The 18,814-nt window shown below is 49.5% G+C and overlaps 1 protein-coding gene and 1 long non-coding RNA gene across 4 annotated transcripts in view; both read left to right on the top strand.

The window, feature by feature from the left end:
• The window catches only part of phf1 (PHD finger protein 1), a 38,956-nt gene extending 24,403 nt beyond the window's left edge, over positions 1 to 14,553 (top strand). For all 3 annotated transcript variants that reach the window (XM_080181467.1, XM_080181465.1, XM_080181466.1), the window contains exons 10-16: positions 2,263 to 2,386; positions 5,774 to 5,841; positions 6,860 to 7,003; positions 9,690 to 9,813; positions 11,463 to 11,554; positions 12,774 to 12,866; positions 13,792 to 14,553. In XM_080181467.1, coding sequence (XP_080037593.1) covers positions 2,263 to 2,386; positions 5,774 to 5,841; positions 6,860 to 7,003; positions 9,690 to 9,813; positions 11,463 to 11,554; positions 12,774 to 12,866; positions 13,792 to 14,134 — 988 coding nt within the window. In that variant the 3' untranslated portion in view covers positions 14,135 to 14,553. The remainder of the gene's footprint in view (positions 1 to 2,262; positions 2,387 to 5,773; positions 5,842 to 6,859; positions 7,004 to 9,689; positions 9,814 to 11,462; positions 11,555 to 12,773; positions 12,867 to 13,791) is intronic.
• A 49-nt stretch (positions 14,554 to 14,602) lies between these two features.
• On the top strand, positions 14,603 to 16,385 carry LOC145335756 (uncharacterized). Its single transcript, XR_013885301.1, has 2 exons — positions 14,603 to 15,670; positions 15,723 to 16,385. It is a non-coding gene; the product is annotated as an uncharacterized LOC145335756 (long non-coding RNA).
• Positions 16,386 to 18,814: the final 2,429 nt, after the last annotated feature.

Here is an 18,814-nt window from a genome sequence, read left to right as displayed (position 1 = left end):
GTGGAGGCCAGGACACTGTGTGTCTTTAAGACAGGGAGCGATAGGTTCTTGTCTGGTAAGGGGATCAAAGGTTACAAGGAAAAGGCAGGAGAAAGGGGGTTGAGAAACATATGAGCGTTGATTGACTGGCAGAGCAGACTCGATGGGCCGAATGGCCTAATTCTGCTCCTACAGCGGCACGGTGGCACGGTGATTAGCACTGCTGCCTCTCAGTGCCGGGGACTTGGGATCGATCCCCGGCCCAGGTCCCTGCCTGTGCAGAGTCTGCACATCCTCCCCGTATCTGTGTGGGTTTCCTCCGGGTGCTCCAGTTTCCTCCCACGGTCTGAAAGTTTGGTTAGAGGTGCATTGGCAATGCGAAATTCTCCCTAAGTGTACCCGAACAGGCGCCGGAGTAACTTCATTGCGGTGTTACTATAAGCTTGCTTGTGACACTGATTAATATTCTTTAAAATGTTAAGGTCTCAGCACATGGGAGGGGAAGGGTAGGTTTTGCCCCCAGACAGGATGCTAATAGCCACCCCTCCTGCACTCTCTTTAATTGGCTGGGATCTCAGAGGAATCTGTGTCCGCCCAGGCTGTGCAAGCCGTTGCTATGATGGGACTCTGCTTCGGTATATCCCATCTCCCAGGTGGGAAGAGGACTATGGGGTAACAACGGGCTGGGAAACCCAAATGTGGAATTGGGCCTGATCCCAGATGTTTGTGAAGACTGTGGGATGATGTGGCCAATCCTGGGATTTTTGGCTCACAGAGTTACATTGTTGTATGAAGAGAGATTGAACAGTTTGGGCCTATATGGTTTAGGCCAACACTCTCTGGAATTTAGAAGAATGAGGGGAGATCAAATTGAGATATCGAAGATGATAAAAGGTATGGGTAAAGTAGACATGGAGTGGATGCTTCCGCTGGTGGGACATTCTAGGACGAGCGGTCTTAGAATAAGGGGTAGCAAACTTAAAACAAAGTTGAGGAGAAACTACTACTCCCAAAGCATTGTGAAACTGTGGAATTTGCTACCCCAAATTGTGGTGGATGCTGGGACAGTGAGTAAATTTAAGGAGGAGTTAGATTTTTCAGTTGGTAATGGGTTGAAGGGTAATGGGAAAAAGGCAGGAAAATGGGGATGAGGAGCATATCTGCCATGATTGAATGGCAGAGGGGATTCGAAGGGCCAAATGGCCTTTTTGCTCCTGTATCTCATTTGGACCACATCCCTCTCTACCCAACTTACCCCTGTAACTGTCTAAACACGTTTTAAAAGACAAAATTGTACCCGCTTCTATTACTACCTCTGACAGCTTGTTCCAAACACCAGACACCATCCTCTGTGTGGAAAAAATAACCCCTCTGGACACTTTTGAATCTCTCCCCTCTCACCTTAAACCTATGTCCCCTAGTTTTAGACTCCCCAACTTTGGGAAAAGATATTGACTATCTAGCTGATCTATCCCTTCATTATCTTCTAGCCGTCCATTAGATTACCCCTCAGCCTTCTACGCTGCAAAGAGAAAAGACCCAGTCTATCCAGCCTCTCCTTATAACTCATAACTCAAACCATCAAATCCCTGTAGCATCCTATTAAATCTTTCCTGCAGTCTTTCTAGTTTAATAACATCCTTTCTATAACAGGGCGACCAGAACTGTACACAGTATTCCAGGTGTGGCCTCACCAATGTCTGATACAACTTCAACAAGACATCCCAACTCCTATATTCAGCGTTCTGACCAATGAAACCAACCATGCCGAATGCCTTCTTCACCACTTTGTCTGCCTGTGGCTCCACTTTCAAGGAGCTATGAACATGTACCCCTAGATCGCTTTGTTCTGTAACTCTCCCCAGTGCCCTACCATTTAATGAGTAAGTCCTGTCCTGGTTCAATCTACCAAAATGCATCACCTCACATTGATCTAAATTAAACTCTATCTGCCATTCATCAGCCCATTGGCCCAATTGATCAAGATCCTGTTGCAATCCAAGATAACTTTCTTCACTGTCCGCTATGCCACCGATCTTGGTGTCATCTGCAAACTAACGAACCAGGTCTCCTATATTCTCATCCAAATCATTAATATAAATGACACTTCCCCACCACCATTCCCCTCACTTCCCCCCCCCACATTCCTGATTTCCAGCTCTCACTGTCGTTTAGGTTGGGAGACACCGAGCTGAGGATTGGTGAGAGGTGGGTGAGACTGGTGGGGGTGGGGGTGAACAGCAGCGAGTTAATCTCTTGGCATTCTCGTGTGGATTTTTCCAGGGTGGACCTTGTGCACCTGATCCTGTACCACCTCAGCACCTGCTGCCGGAAGAAGTACTTTGACTTTGAGCGAGAGATCTTGGCGTTTGCCAATGAAAACTGGGACAACCTCTTGGTTGGCCAGGTACGTGCCTGCTGACAGAAGCTCGTGGTGGCGCACTTTCTCGATCGCCCTTGTACCGTACACGGGAAAGGGGTGGGGCGTGCGGAAGGATAAAATCATAGCCAGTGCGGTGACACCATTTTTCCAATTTTCAGCATGATAGCACAGTGGTTAGCACTGCTGCCTCATGGTGCCAGCGACCTGGGTTTGATTCCCGGCTTGGGTCACTGTCTGTGCAGATTCTGCACATTCTCCCTGTGTCTGTGTGAGTTTTCTTCGGGTGCTCTGATTTCCTCCCACAGCCCAAAGATGTGCAGGTTAGGTTGACAGGCTATGTTAAATTGCCCCTTAGTGTCAGAAGGACTAGCTAGGGCAAATGTATGGGGTTACGGGGATAGGATCTGGGTGGGATTGTGGTTAGTGCAGACCTGATGGGCCAAATAGCCTTATCCTGCACTCTAGGATTCGATGATTCTATGAAAATCCTTGGGAGATGATAGGCTCACAGAGCGTTATCTTTATAGCATTCCTACAATGTGATAATAACAAACAAGACGTTTATTTGGTAAACTCAATAAAACTGACACGGTGGCACAATGGTTAGCACTGCTGCCTCACCACGCCAGGGACCTGGGCTCGATTCCTGGCATGGGTCACTGTCTGTGCAGACTTTGCACGTTCTCCCCATGTCTGCGTGGGTTTCCTCCAGGTGCTCCTGCTTCTTCCCACACTTCAAAGATATGCTGGTTAGGTGGATTGGCTGTGCTAAACTGCACCTCAGTGTTAGGGGGGCTCGCAGGGATAAATGCACAGGGTTATTGGGATGGGGTATGGGATTGTGCTCAGTGCATACTTGATGGGCCCAATGGCCTCCTCCTGCACTGTAGGGATTTTATGATTCTAACCTCTCTGTTCCTTTAGCCCTGCCCCCAATTTTCTGGGAAGCTGACTGCTGGATATTGGGGTGGAGGAGGAACTTTACCCTCTAATGTGCCAGGTGGGAATACCATGGATTTGAGTGGAATTCTAGCTCCGTTAGCCGTGACTGCAAGATGGGATGTACAACCACTGTTAGTGCCCCCTCCCCGATTCCTTATGGCTGAGGTTAAACTTCCGACAATCCCAATATTTCATGGTTCATTTGAGAGTGTGCGCTGATGGGGAACACAGGAAGGGTCCGGTATTCCGGGTGATGTCAGGGTAGGAGGGGCTGGAATCTCCAGATGTTTGGAAGCCAACTCTGGACAGGGATCCAGTTGCAGTGTAACTGGGTGACAGGGGAGCGGGTGTTTGACCTCTAGCTCCACCCACCCGTCCCTCCTGCACTGGTGCATGGGTGAATGGTGCCTCTGGTTGGTCGGGGTAAGGTTTGTGATGGGTGCCGAAACACTTGCATCCTTACCCAAGGCTCTGTCGGTGTCATGGGGGCAGATGGTGCTCAGGTGGTTTATAGTGCCCCTTCTTGTTGCCCCCTCTTCCCCCCTCCAGAGAGTGTCATTTCATAAGAACATAAGAACATAAGAAATAGGAGCAGGAGTAGGCCATCTAGCCCTTCGAGCCTGCCCCGCCATTCAATAAGATCATGGCTGATCTGTTGTGGCTCAGTTCCACTTTCCCGCCCTCTCCCCATAACCCTTAATCCCCTCGCTCATCAAAAACCCATCAACCCGCGTCTTAAAAATATTTAGCGAGGCAGCCTCCACCACTTCAACGGGCAGAGAATTCCAGAGATTCACCACCCTTTGAGTGAAGAAGTTCCTCCTCAACTCCGTTCTAAACCACCCCCCCAGCCCCTTTATCTTGAGGCTGTGCCCCCTAGTCCTACTGTCCTTTCTGAGCGGGAAGAGCCTCTCCACCTCTATCCTATCCATCCCATTCATCATCTTATATGTCTCAATGAGATCTCCCCTCATTCTTCTAAACTCTAACGAGTACAAGCCTAGTTTATTCAGCCTCTCCTCATAGCGCAACCCCCTCAACTCCGGTATCAGCCTAGTAAACCTCCTCTGCACTCCCTCCAAGGCCAAAATATCCTTGCGTAAGTACGGCGCCCAAAACTGCACACAGTACTCCAGCTACGGCCTCACCAATGCCCTATACAGCCGCAGCAAGACCTCCCTACTTTTATATTCAATCCCCCTCGCTATGAAGGCCAGCATCCCATTCGCCTTCCTGACCACCTGCTGCACCTGCAAGCTGGGTTTTTGCGACTCATGCACAAGGACCCCGAGGTCCCTCTGCACCGTCGCCTGCTGCAGTTTTTCTCCACGTAAGTAATAATCCTTCCTACCATTATTCCTACCAAAGTGGACCACCTCGCACTTGCCAACATTAAATTCCATTTGCCATTTCCTGGCCCATTCGCCCAGCCTATCTAGATCCTTCTGTAGACTTTCCACACCCTCCGCACAATTTGCCGTTCCACCAATCTTGGTGTCATCGGCAAATTTCGACACCCTACACTCGGTTCCCTCCTCCAGATCATCTATATAAATGGTAAATAGCTGAGGCCCCAGCACCGACCCCTGGGGCACTCCACTGGTCACCATCCGCCAATCCGAATAGCACCCATTGACCCCCACTCTCTGCCTCCTATTTGACAACCAATCCTCTATCCACGCTAACACCCTACCCCCAACTCCATGTCCCCTGACCTTCTGCAACAACCTCTTGTGAGGTACTTTGTCAAACGCCTTCTGAAAATCAAGAAAAACCACATCCACCGGCTCTCCTCTATCCACCGCCCTAGACACATCCTCATAGAACTCCAGTAAATTTGTCAGACACGACTTCCCTTTAAGGAAACCGTGCTGCGTCTGCTCTATCAAGCAATTCCCCTCAAGATGCCTCGCTATTTCCTCCTTGATGACGGATTCTAACATTTTACCTACAACAGACGTTAAACTAACCGGCCTATAATTCCCTGCCTTTTGCCTGGCACCCTTCTTAAACAACGGCGTAACATTAGCCGTTTTCCAATCTTCCGGCACTTCCCTGCCTGGCTTCATAGTTTTCTGCTCCCCCCCACCCCTTCCTTTCCTGCATCCTGCTGCAGACTGACTCTGCGATCGGTTGTCAGACATGGTGCTGTTGGTGTAACGGCAGCCATTGCTGTCCTGTCCCCAACAAATGTCCCACTTTCCGAAGGGCTGGGTGGGTGAGGTGGATTGGGTCAGGAAGTGATTGCCCACACTGGTCAGAGCACCCTAACCTTTGATGTCCAAGGAATCCAGTAAGCAGCTCCCTCTCTCTATATATCTCTCCCTCCCTCCCTCTCTCTATATCTCTCTCCCCCCCCCGCCCCCCGTCATCCTGAAGGTTTTTTTGCTGTAAGTGTTATCAGTATGATTTAGGTGCCCATTTTACTTCTGTCCCCGTTTGACCTCTGTCCTTTCCTGTAATTTGCAGCTGTCCAGTGCCTCAGAGTCGGAACGTTACGAGCAGATCCTCAACGCCCTGAACAGCCACCGGAGCAGGTAAGAAACCAGGGCCCTCCCCCAGTCTCGGGCTATCCGCCGGTCCGGACTGCTCCTGGCCCGGGCCTTCCCCCAGCCTGGCGCGCTCCCCCACCCTGGGTGTTCCCCAGCCTTGGCCTCTGGAAGAGGCTGTGGGAACAGGTCCCAGTCCAGCTATCCAGGCGTGCGTTCCAGGCCGACACTGCCGGCACAGCACTAGCTGCCTTTCATCCCCACTTCGCAACACAGGAGGAGGTCATTAGGCCCCTCCACCCTGCTGCACCATTTAATGAGACATTGGCTGTTCTGATTGTGGCCTTGACTGCCTCACCCCTTGTTCCCCTCTGACCCATAACCTTTGACCCCTTTCACAATCAGAAATCTGTCTAAGTCAGTAGTGGATAGATGCAATGACATGCCCCCCCCCCCACCCCCCACCAAATTCCTCAGCCCCGACTACTCCTGTGGAGGGGAATTCCAAATACTAATTATCCTCTTGAGGGAAGGAAAGCCCCCTCATCTGTATCAGAAGTGGGAGTCTCCTTATTTTTAAACTGTGTTTCCCTCCCCATCTCAATCAACTTGACAAAGTAGCACAGTGGTTGGCACTGCTGCCTCACAGCGCCAGGGACCCGGGTTCGATTCCCGGCTTGGGTCACTCTCTGTGCATCTGCATGTTCTCCCTGTGTCTGCGTGGGTTTCCTCCAGGTGATCCAGTTTCCTCCCACACTCCGAAAAATGTGCTGATTAGGGTGCATTGGGCATGCTAAATTCTCCCTCAATGTACCCAAACAGGCGCCGGAGCGTAGCGACTAGGGGATTCTCACTGCAGTGTTAATGTAAACCTATTTGTGACTAATAAATGAACTGTAATTTTAAAAACTTTAAACTTTCCTTTTTCCTTCCTTTCGCCTTCTCTTTTCTCTCTTTTCCACTCTCTCTTTGTGACTCTTCGTTCCTCCTCTCTCATTCCCTCACTCTTTCTCCCCCTCCCTCCTTATTTCTTACTCTCTTTTATTAATTTCTCTCTCTGCGCAAGGTTTGTGTCCGGGAAGGAGATTAAGAAAAAGAAGTGCATCTTCGGCCTACAAGTGAGGCTTCCGCCTCAGCCTCCGCCCGCTGCCACTCTCTCTGAGATCGCCAACCAGCTGATGCCCACCTCTGCCAGCCCTACCCCCAACAGGTTGGTACAGTCTGGGGACAGGGTTTGATGTGACGCAGAGTCGTCCTGTTGTCTGAAATGTGTCCCCCCCACTGTATATATGGCAGGTGTGTCTGTGCCAATGTGGTTTACCTATGTGGATGGTATATATGGCACTATTACTGCTATCAAACACCCTGTGGACAAAGCCTTTTGTTCCCATGTTCCTGGTTCCAGTCTGGGTGGTGATGGTCTGGAATGTGCTGCCTGGGAGGGTGGTGGAGGCGGGATGCCTCTCGCCCTTTAAAAATGACCTGGGTGAGCACTTGGCGCACCATAACATTCAAGAGGCCCAGTGCTGGTAAATGGGATTAGGTGGGAGGTCAGGTGTTGGTGCAGACCCGTTGGGCTGAATGGCCTCTTCTGCACTGTCTGATTCTATGATTCTGTCAGCTAGTTCAGAGGAGGGCGAGGGAAGAATCAAAAGGAGAAGATCTACAGTAAATGCAGGAAATGTTGGAAAGACTCAGCAGGTCCAACAGCATCTGTGGAGAGAGAAGCTGAGAGCTAATGTCCCTTATGACACTCACCAAAGAGAGGGAGATGTAATGGATCATACACTTGGAGAAGAAGGTGGAGCAGAATAAAAGGTCAGGGGTCAGTGGGAGTTCAGGAGAGACTGGATAAAGGTCATGGGCACAGGACAAAGGCAGTGTTAACGGTTGTGTTAAAGACTAAAGAAGGTGCAAATAGTGGCATTGAGGCAAGGTAGCCGATTGTGTTAAAGCAGCACAAAGGTCAGCGCTGTGTGAAAGTGAAGCTAAACAACAAGATGGTTCAGTGGAGGAGGGGATTGAAGGAAAGAAATACAAATGGAGGCAGAGTTCAGGTTCTGAAGTTGTTAAATCAATGCTCAGTCTGGAAAGGCTGTAAAGTACCCAATGGGAAGATGAGGTTCCTCCAGTTTGCGTTGGCCTTCACTGGGACATTACAACAGGCCAAGGATGGAGGTGTGGACAGGAGAGCAGGGTGGTGTTTTGGAGTGACAGGCGGCAGGAAGGTCCGGCTCCTGCTTGCGGACGGGCCGAAGGTGTTCCACAAAGCGGTCACCCAGTCTGCGTTTAGTCTCCGCGATGTAGAGCAGATGCACTGGGAGCAGCGAATACCGTGGATTGAATTGAAGGAAGTGTGAGTGAAATGCTGCTTTATCTGAAAGGAGTGTTTGAGGCCCTGGACAGTGAGGGGTTAAAGGAGCAGGCGTTACACCTCCTGTGATTGCAGGGGGAGGTGCCGTGGGAAGGGGATGGGGACTGGAGGGAAGGGTCTGTGATGGGCAGGGAAGATTCAATGATAAAATGGTGGTGTGAGGGTAAAGGGGACAGAAATGGGACAGTGATTTATTTGTTTGTTGTTGTGCTTGTTGCCTTTAATGTGGTCTGAGCCAGTGAGTCAGCAAAACCCTTTGTGCCCAGAATCTACGCAGCACTCAACACACCGTAACCGGCAAGGCAGAATTCGGCAATGCTCCAGATGATTAATGGTAGCCAGTTCGGAGGTTGGAAGGTTTAAAGCAACAGGGGCCCATACTGGTGGAGGGTGCGGGGAGGCCCCTGTACAGATTAACACCAACTTCCCCACTTCATAGAGTGATATGGTGCAGGAGGAGGATGTGGCCATTCAGCCCATCATAGATTTCACTCCTGCTTTGAAAGAGCTACCCATGAGTCCCATTCTCCATGTTCACCAACTTCCGCACTTCCCCAAATTCCACTTTCAGTCGATCCTGGATCACGACGGCTCACTGTGTTATAAGATTTTGATGAATCCTGACTCCCCTTGAGTCCTTTTGCCGTGCATGGGGAGGGGGAGGGGGAGGTGGGGGAGAGGTGGGCACTCAGTAGAAATAGAAGGCAGAGAGGCCCCCAGGCCTGAAAGCCTGGCCTGCCATTCAATACAATCCTGTGCCAGCCTCAACTCCTTTTCCGTGCATTTCCCCATTCCTTGATTTATCAAATATTTCTCCACCTCCACTTTAAATACCTCCAATGATCCAGCCTCCACCAACCTTTGGGACAGAGAATTCCAGAGATTCACCATTCTCTGCCAGAAGAAATTTCTGCGCATCTCAGTATTAAATGACTGGCCCTTTATCTTGCAGCTATATCCCCTTGTTTGAGACTTTCCCACTCACAGAATCCCCACACTGCTGAAGGAGGCCCATCAAGTCTGCACTGATGGCCCTATTCCCGTAATCCCACGTATTATCCCACTAATCCCTTAACCGACACATCTTTGGACACTAAGGGGCAATTTAGCATAGCCAATCCACCTAATGTATATATCTTTGGACATGAAAGGGTAATTTAGCATGGCCAATCTACCTAATGTGCATATCTTGGGACACTAAGGGGAAGTTTAACGTGGCTAATCCACCTAACCTACACATCTTTCAGACTGTGGGAGGAAACCGGAGCACCCGGAGGAAACCCATACAGACATGGGGAGAATGTGCAGAGTCCACACAGACAGTGACCCAAGCCAGGAATCGAACCTGGGTTCCGGGTGCAGAGAGGCAGCAGTGCTAACCACTGTGCCATCATGCTGCCCAGTGAAAACATCTCACCATCTGCCCCTCAGGATCTTACCTGTTTGAATAAGTTCAGCCCTCACTTTTCTGTACTCCATGGAACTCAGACCCTGACTCCCTCCTTGTCCCCCTTCTCTCCAGGTCGGAACTCGAGGGGGTGAAGAAGTTGAAGGCTAAGAGGCCACCTCGCCAGAGGGACCCACAGGACCTGTACGAGCTGAAGACCAGGCGGGCACGTCGTCTGCTGCAGAAAGCTATCAGTCAGGTAGGCAGCCGGGGAGGGGGTGGACGTGGGAGAGTGGGTGAGTCGTGTGTAGAGACCGAGAGAGAGATTGAGTGTGCAGGCAATTGCGGGGGGATCTGCGAGAGGGTGAGTCGAAGGGATGAACGTCTGAAAAACTAACCAAGAGAAGATGGCAACCTTGGGGGCCCTAGAATGGTAGGAAGAGACCATTCAGCCCCTTGAGTCTGTTCCACTATTGATTGAAATTATTGATTTGATTTAATGCATTCATGTGTTATGGGCATCACTGGCTGGCCAACAACCAGAGGTGAGATAGGAATAGAAAACAAAGGTGAGCAAATGGGATGCTGAGATGCAGTTCAGCCAGGGTCCCTTGTTGCCCTCAGAGAAGGTCGTTGAGAGTCAGCCACATTGCTGTGGCTCTGGAGTCACATGTAGGCCAGACCAGGTAAGGACGGCAGATTTCCTTCCCTAAAGGGACATTAGTGAACCAGGTGGGTTTTTCCGACAATGGTTTCATGGTCATCAGTAGATTCTTAATTCCAAATATTTTTTATTGAATTCAAATTCCGCCATCTGCCGAGACGAGATTGAATTATAGAATCCCTACAGTGCAGAAGGAGGCCATTTGGCACCAACCACAAGCCTACGCCGACCCTATTCCCGTAACCTCAAACATTTATCCTGCTAATCCCCTGACACAATTTATCATGTCAATCCACCTAACTGTGGAAGGAAACCGGAGCATCCAGAGGAAACCCACGCAGACACGGGGAGAACGTGTAGACTCCGCACAGACAGTGACCCCGAGGCCGGGAATTGAACCTGGGACCCTGGCGCTGTGAGGCAGCAGTGCTAACCTCTGCACTACCATGTCCTAGAACATTAGCTGAGTTTCTGGATTAATAGTCTAGCGATAATCCCACCAGGCCATCGCCTCCCCTCAACATGAAGGGAATGCAGAAACGGGAAGAGGATGAGGCCATTCAGTCTCTCTAATCTCATTAGCTGGACCCTGGCTGAGCTGCATCTCAGCGTCCCATTTGCTCACCTTTGTTTTCTATTCCTATCTCACACCAACCCAACCAAATCTGTGGACCTCCATATTGACGATTCCATTGCCCTCTTGCAGCCGTAGCCCCTTTGTGGGAGGAGAGAGGTTTCCATGCCAATCTGTCTGTGGAATAGAAACATGGAAGATAGGAGTGGGAGGAGGCCATTTGGCCCTTCGAGCCTGCTCCTCCATTCATCGCGATCATGGCTGTTCGTCCAACTCAACAGCCTAATCCTGCTTTCTCCCCATGACCTTTGATCCCATTCGCCCCCACGTGCTATATCCAGCTGCCTCTTGAATGCATTCAGTGTTTTGGCAAAACACGTATGATTTGCTGTGTCTGAGAAGGGGGGACGTGAAGAATTTGGTTCAACCATAAAGCGTAGGAGCAGAATTAGGCCACTCAGCCCACCAAGTCTGCTCCGCCATTCAATCATGGCAAATGGTGACGAGTGATGGACCTGGGACCCGCTGACAGAGAGAGAGTGAATGTTGGTGATTTGAAATATGGTTTTCTTCAGCCACGATTGTGTGTATTTTGTGACGGGGGTGGTTTTGTGTGGGGGTTTGCAAGCGCTGTGTACAAGCATATGCTTTGGTGTCTTTGTGCTTACAGAACGTGGTAACGAATCCTTCCAGCCCCAACCAGTCCTATCAGGGCTGCAGAGGCAGCGCCAGTGCGTGCCCCGTCCGGGACAGTACAGAGAGGTAAGTGGTGGGGTGGGATGGGCTGGGAGAAAGACGGGCAGTGAAGAAGGCCAGTGTTATGCTGGCCCTAACAGTGAGATGATTTGAGTGGAGGGATAGGGACATTTTGCTGCAATTGTACAGGGCGTTGGTGAGGCCATATATGGAGTATTGTGTGCAGTTTTGCTGTCCCTTATCTGAGGAAGGATGTTCTTGCTGTAGAGGGAATGCAGTGGAAGTTTACCAGACTGATTTCTGGGATGGCAGGTCTGTCATATGAGGAGAGACAAAGTTGGTTAGGATTGCATTCACTGAAGTTTAGAAGAGTGAGAGGGGATCTCATAGAAACTTACAAAATTCTAACAGGGTTAGACAGGGTAGATTCAGAAAGAATGTTCCCAATATTGGGGAGTCCGGAACAAGGGGGTCATAGTTTGAGGATAAGGGGTAAACCTTTTAGGACGGAGGTGAGGAGAAATTTCTTCACCCAGAGGGTGGTGAATGTGTGGAATTCACTACCACTGAAAGTAGCTGAGGCCAAAACATGTGATTTCAAGAAGAAATTAGATACAGCTCTTGGGGCTAAAGGGATCCAAGGATATGAAGGGAAGAGGGATCAGGATATTGAATCTGATGATCAGCCATGGTCACAATGAATGGTGGAGCAGGCTCGAAGGGCCGAATGGCCTACTTCTGCTTCTAGTTTCTATGGGAGGCGCTGGAGATTTGACATCATCGCTCTCCCCCAACAGTTAAGAGCCCGGGTTCAATTCCGGCCTCGGGTCACTGCGTGTGTGGAGTTTGCACATTCTCCCGTGTCTCCATGGGTTTCCTCGGGTACTCCGGTTTCCTGTCACATTCCAGAGATGTAGAGGATAGGTGAATTGGTCATGCTAAATTGTCCCTTAATGTCAGGAGTATTAGCTAGGGTAAATACTTGCGGTTACAGGGATTGGGTCTGGGTGGCATTGTTGTTTTGATGGGCTGAATGGCCCCCTTCCGTACAGTAAGGATTCTATTCGAACTCTGAGCTGAGTAACTGGTTCCTTCAGGCCTTTACATAATTACTTCTCAAAGTTACCATTCAGCCGTTAAAAGGAGGCCATTCAGCCCATTGAGTCCTGGCAGTCCATTCCAGATTGATAGTTATTGGGTATGTGAGCAAGCGTGTGGATTGTGGTGTGGGGGAGAGAAGGGAGGCCCAGCTGACCTGATCCCTCTTCCTTCCCTCCCCTGCCAGGACTCCTCCGAAGATGATGTTCGCCTCGATTCAGCCATCCTCCAACAACGTCCGCAGTCTGGAGTCATCATCCTCCTCTTCGTTAGAATATGGGTAAGCGCTCCCTCATGGTTGTCCATTCTATGCCACTGACCTACATCCAACCGCATGATGCAAACCCAGCTGCCCGTTTTTGGAGAAGTGAGCTGCCAGTTGAAACAGGGAGGTTGGTCCCACTGAAGGAATGCTTTGTAGCCCATTGCTAGCAGAATGGGATGAATCCCACCGTCGATCGCCCTCATGCTGGACCAGAAAACATCCTCTGCTTCAACCGTAAACGAATTTAACATTCAAAATGTCCACATTGTCTGGCTAGAGTTCTCGCTGTGGATAGCCGTCAAGCTGTTGTGACAGGACTTTATTTTATATTATTTCATGGGATATCTGCTGTCCTTACCTGGCCTGGCCTAAACGTGACTACCTCTTGAATTGGCCTAGCAAGCCACTCAGTTCAAGGGCAATTAGGGTTGGGTAACAGATGCTGGCGTGTGTATTTTTATTCACTCGTAGGACATGGGCATCGCTGGCTGGGTCAGTATTTATAGCCCATCCCTAGTTGCCTGAGGGAAGTTGAGAGTCAACCACATTGCTGTGGCTGTGGGGACACATGTAAGCCAGACCGAGCCTACCTAATTTCCTTCCCTGAAGGACATTAGTGAACCAGGATGGGTTTTTCCGACAATCGACAATTGTTTCATGGTCATCAATAGATTCTTAATTCCAGATTTTTTAAAAACTGAATTCAAATTCCGCCATTTGCTGTGGCGGGATTCGAAACCTGGTCCCCAGAACATCAGCTGAGTTTCTGGATTAGTAGTCTAGCGATAATACCACTAGGCCATCGACTCCCATATAAAGCATGCTGTGTGTTACAGGTATGACACTCGTGTCACTCACGATACTTTATCTGGCCATTCACAGGTCTGTTTCACTGATCCTGCTCCCCCTTTTGTCTCTCTCTCTCTCTCTCCTATCGCAGTGAGAACTCAGGCAGCCAAGCGAAGGCCGTTGGCGCTAGCGGCCGGCTGTCAGACGGAGAGGAGGGCGCAGAGGACCCTGTCGAGACGGAGCAGGAGGACGAGGAAGAGGAGGATGAGGAGGAGGAAGAGGAAGGCTCCGACAACCCGATGGACAGCCGGTCCCAGTGTGATTCCAGCGACGACGACCTGCCTCTCTCCTACCTGCGTTCCTCCGTCAACAGCTACTTTGGAGCCATGGGCAGACTGGCGCGGGGTGAGACCGTGCGAATTCTGGCCCGCAGACTCACCCTGGACAACAAAGTGCAGTACCTGGTGGAGTGGGGAGGCTCATCTATATTCTAGCACAGAGTCTGAGCCATTCTGGCCTGGCAGGAACTGTGGAGGGGGGTAAAGGGGTGAAGAGACAAGTGCCAACCTGAAGCAGTTTCTTTGAAATGGACTCTGATGGGCGATGGGCTTATCCAGGTTTTAAATAGGCAAAGTTTTGAATTTTTGGAAGTCTTTCAGTGACATTTGCTTTCTTTTCATAGGATCCTGGAAAATGTGCTCACACAGAGAGACCTTTCTGGGGAGGAGTGGGGGTGCAGGGTTGCCCCGGGTGTTTGGGGGGAGGGTGCTGACCTCTCGTGTCAAGGAGGAATAGGAATTGAGAAGAAGCCAAGAGGTATGGACCAAGGTGGAATATGAATCGGAAGGTGCGGGGTGATTCCCAGGCAGGATTCAGACTGCGGAAGGGAGTCCTGGGGGGTGGGTGAAATCAGACTGTTCTAGGGGAGCGTCCCTGGGACTTTGGTGGTGGGGGGGGGGGGGAGGGGTGGGATTCAGAATGTGTCAGTGGGATCTGGAGGTGGGAAATATGAATAAGACAGTGCAGGGCGTCCCCAGGAGATGTGGATGGGGCTGCACATTGATCTTGACTGACATATATTGGGCTGAGGTGGAGTTGGGAAGGTGTATTAGTGTTTCAGGCTGTTCCTTGTCTCCCCCCTCCCCTGTCCCACACCCATCCTGACCCTCGTACATTATTCTTCATTTGAAGTTTGAAAGCACTTTCTATCTGGGTGGTCGGCCCCTGTCGATGTGTTCCCCACCCTGCCGTGTTCCTTCTCTGTGTCAACCACATCCTCTGCATTGGACTCCCTGCTTGTCTCGACTTATCGGTGTGAGCGTCTCCTCGTTTTCCCCTTTCCCGCTGTATGTTCTTCCCGTGTACGTTTCTTTTCCTCTTGTTCTCTCTCTGTGCAATATATTGCTGTTTCTCTTCCCACCCCAGGTGATGCGCATAGGGCAGACTCTCATCAGTTCTGGTAGCAAAGGTTTTATCCCTGGAGTGGGTTGCTAGTCTGTTATAGCCTGAGGGGGTACCACTCTTCACAAGCACAGCTGACTCTAAGTCTCTCTCGCTCTTACCTGCCTGCCAGGTGTTGGAAGGATTTTGCAGGTTGACACTCAACCTACTTGGCTGCGTTATGAATCTTGGTCGTCTAGTCCTGGGGTGGGGCTTGAACCCGGAACCTCTGGCTCAAAGGCAGGTACGCTGCCCACTGTGATGTGAGATCTCACTCTGCATACTTCTGCCTTGTAGAGAGCAGAAAAGACCCTTTGACCCATCGAAACTGCACTGACAATAACCACTATGCCAATCCCATTTCCCTGCACTTGTCCTATATCCTTGAATGTTACGATATTTCAAATAGGGCAGCACTGCTGCCTCACAGCGCCAGGGACCCGGGTTTGATTCCTGGCCTGGGTCACTGTCTGTGTGGAGTCTGTACATTGTCCCTGAGTCTACGTGGGTTTCCTCCCACAATCCAAAAGATGTGTAGGTTAGGTGGCTTGGCCATAGTTAATTACCCCTTAGTGTCCAAAGATGTGCAGGTTAGGTGGATTAGCTGTGCTAAATTGCCCCTTAGTGTCCAATGATGTGCAGGTTACGTGGATTGACCGTGCTAAATTGCCCTTTAGTGGCTAAAGATGTGTGGGTTAGGTGGATTGGCTATGCTAAATTGCCCCTTGGTGTCAGGGTGATTAAGAGGTTAAATACATGGGGTTACAGGAGATAGGGCCTGGGTGGGCTTGTGGTCAGTGCAGACTCAATGGGCCAAATGGCCACCACCTGCACTGTAGGGATTCTGTGACATTTTTTTAAAGGTTGTATGGATTCCGGCCTCCACTACCTTCCCAGGCAGTGCATTCTTAGATCATTTGTAAGGCCTCTGTAATTGAGTTGTCTCTCCGCGCCCCCCCCCCACACCCCCACTCCTCCCAGCTCGTTCATCCTCTGCTGAGGGTGTAACCTCACCATTCTGCTTTGCAAGTGAGCACTCTTCAGCAGTGTGTTTTCTATTCCCCCCCCCTTTGCGTTAGTGTTTTATTTAGTTGTTTTCTCCCCTTGTTGGTCAGATGGGTGGTTCCTGACGTTCGAGGTCTTTTTTTGGGCGGGTGGGGGGAGAGATTATTTTGCTATTATTCTGTAATTTAAAATGAAGTTCTACACACACATCCCACACACACACTTACACATATATATATATAAATATATATAGATATATTATATAAAAATAAAGTTTTTGTTTTGTTTGTGTAAAATTTACTTTGCAAAATGAAGTTTATTTTTTTTTCCCTCTTGTGAAAGCTGCTGTGTTTTTATTGTATGAGATGCTTTGGTTTGGGCAGAAATCTTTTTCCTGCTTTGACCATAAGATATAGGAACAAAATTAGGCCATTCGGCCCATCGAGTTCACTCTGCCATTTAATCATGGTTGTTGTGTTTCTCAACCCCATTTTTCCATAACCTTTGATCCCCTTTGCAATCAAGAATCTATCTCTGTCCTAAAGGTGCTCAATGACTTGGCTTCCACAGCCCTCTGTGACAACGAATTCCACAAATTCACCACCCTCTGGCTGAAAAAATTCCTCATCTTGGTTCTAAACATTACGCTGAGGCTGTGCCCTCAGAGTCTCTCTCACTAATGAAAACATCTACCCCACGCCTTTCAGTATTCCGTAAGTTTCAATGAGATCCACCCCCCCACCTTCTAAATTCCATCAAATTCAGACCCAGACTCCTCAAACACTACACACACAAGCTTTTCATTCCTGGGATCGTTCTCGTGAATCTCCTCTGGACCCTTTGCCCAAAACCACTCTCAATACTCCGGATGTGCCTTGACCAGATCCTGATACAGCCTCAGCAGCATATCCCTGCTCTTATATTCTAGTCTTGCCTGAGGTGATCTCTTCTTAAAGATAAAGGCGTCCAAAGCACCCACTATTTCATACATTTCTCCTTCCAATTTGGTCACGAAAATGCACCGTGGGTTTGGGGTAGACTAAGTCCGTTCAGCCCCTCGGGCTCTCTCCTGTTCCGTGCCATTATGATTGCAGCTAATCTCTGTCTTCACTCTTTCTACCCTGTCTCTTCACAAATCCCTGAAAACGTTACCTGACAGATATCTATCAGTCATAGACGTTTACAGCATGGAAACAGGCCCAACTTGTCAATACCACCCTTTGTTTTAACCACTAAGCTAGTCCCAATTGCCCACATTTAACCCATATTCCTCTATACCCATCTTATCCATGTAACTGTCTAAATGCTTTTTAAAAGACAATTGTACCTGCCTCTACTATTACCTCTGGCAGCTTCTTCCAGATACTCATCACCCTCTGTGTGAAAAAATTGCCTCTTTGGACCCTTTTGTATCCCTTCTCACCTTATATCTAAATCCTCTAGTTTTAGACTCCTCTACCTTTGGGAAAAGATGTTGACTAACTGGTCTATGCCCCTCATTATTTTATAGACCTCTATAACATCACCCCTAAGCCTCCTACACTCCAGAAAAAAAAGTCCCAGTCTATCCAGCCTCTCCTTATAACTCAAACCATCGGGTTCTGGTAACATCCTAGTAAATCTTCTTTGCACTCTTTCTAGTTTAATAATATTCTTCCTATAATTAGGTGATCAAGGCATCAGAAGTTTCAAAATTTTCAGTTGATTCCCTCGACTCAACAGGATTTGGACACCGCGGAACGAGTTTCAGATTTCCACAAAATGCTTCCTGACATTACCTCGGGCTCTAAGTGAAAGTCATGTCTTTGTCCTGCCTTCTTGATTTACACAGGTTGCCAAAATTCATCATCTGTAAGCAAGAGAACTGATTCACCCCATTTGCTTGGATGAGTGTAGCTCCAACAGCACTTGAGAAGCTCGGTATCATCCAGGTCAAAGCAACAGTGCTTGATGGACCCCCCCCTCCCGCACCACTTTCACTGTGCACAACACCACCACGCCCGCTCCCCCCCCCCCCCCCCACCAGTGGCAGCCAAGGGTGCCATCTGCACTATGGGAACTTGCCAAGGCTCCTTAGGCAACATTTTCCAAACACAAGACTCCGACCATCTAGAAGGACAAGGTCCAAACACAAGACTCCGACCATCTAGAAGGACAAGGGCAGCAGACACCTGGGAACACCACCACTTGGAGGTTCCTCTTCAAGTCATTCACCATCCTGACTTACATAAAAACTAGAAGCAAGAGTGGGCCATTCGGCCCTTTGAGTTCCATTCATCTTGATCGTAGCTGATCATCAAATTCAATATCCTAATCTCCCCTTCCTCCCATATCCCTCGATTCCTTTAGCCCCAACAGCGCTATCTAATTTCTTCTTGAAATCAGACGATGTTTTGGCCTCAACTACATTCTGTGGTAGTGAATTCCACACATTCACCACCCTCTGGGTGAAGACATTTTTTCTCCATTGCTTCAAAGTGGCTCGGTTTAAATCCCAGAACTCCCCCTCTAACAGCAAGGTGAGTATACCTGCGCCTCAGTGATGGCAGCGGTTCAGAATGGCGGCTCACCACCACCTCTTCAAGGGCACCTAAGCATGGACAACATTGGACTAGCTCACCGCCACCTTCTCAAGGGAAGGAATTGTGTGTGTGAAGCATCGAAAATGAAGGGGGACTTTTTCAAACGTATATATTATAAAAGAAAAACTGCACAGCAGAACGAGGAGA

The sequence above is a fragment of the Carcharhinus amblyrhynchos genome, unplaced genomic scaffold, assembly GCF_965287045.1.
Source record: "Carcharhinus amblyrhynchos unplaced genomic scaffold, sCarAmb.v2.hapA scaffold_40, whole genome shotgun sequence".
In the NCBI taxonomy this organism is placed as follows: Eukaryota; Metazoa; Chordata; class Chondrichthyes; order Carcharhiniformes; family Carcharhinidae; genus Carcharhinus; species Carcharhinus amblyrhynchos.
The sequence above is the reverse complement of the archived record's forward strand: the minus strand, read 5'-3'. Positions and strand labels throughout refer to the sequence as shown.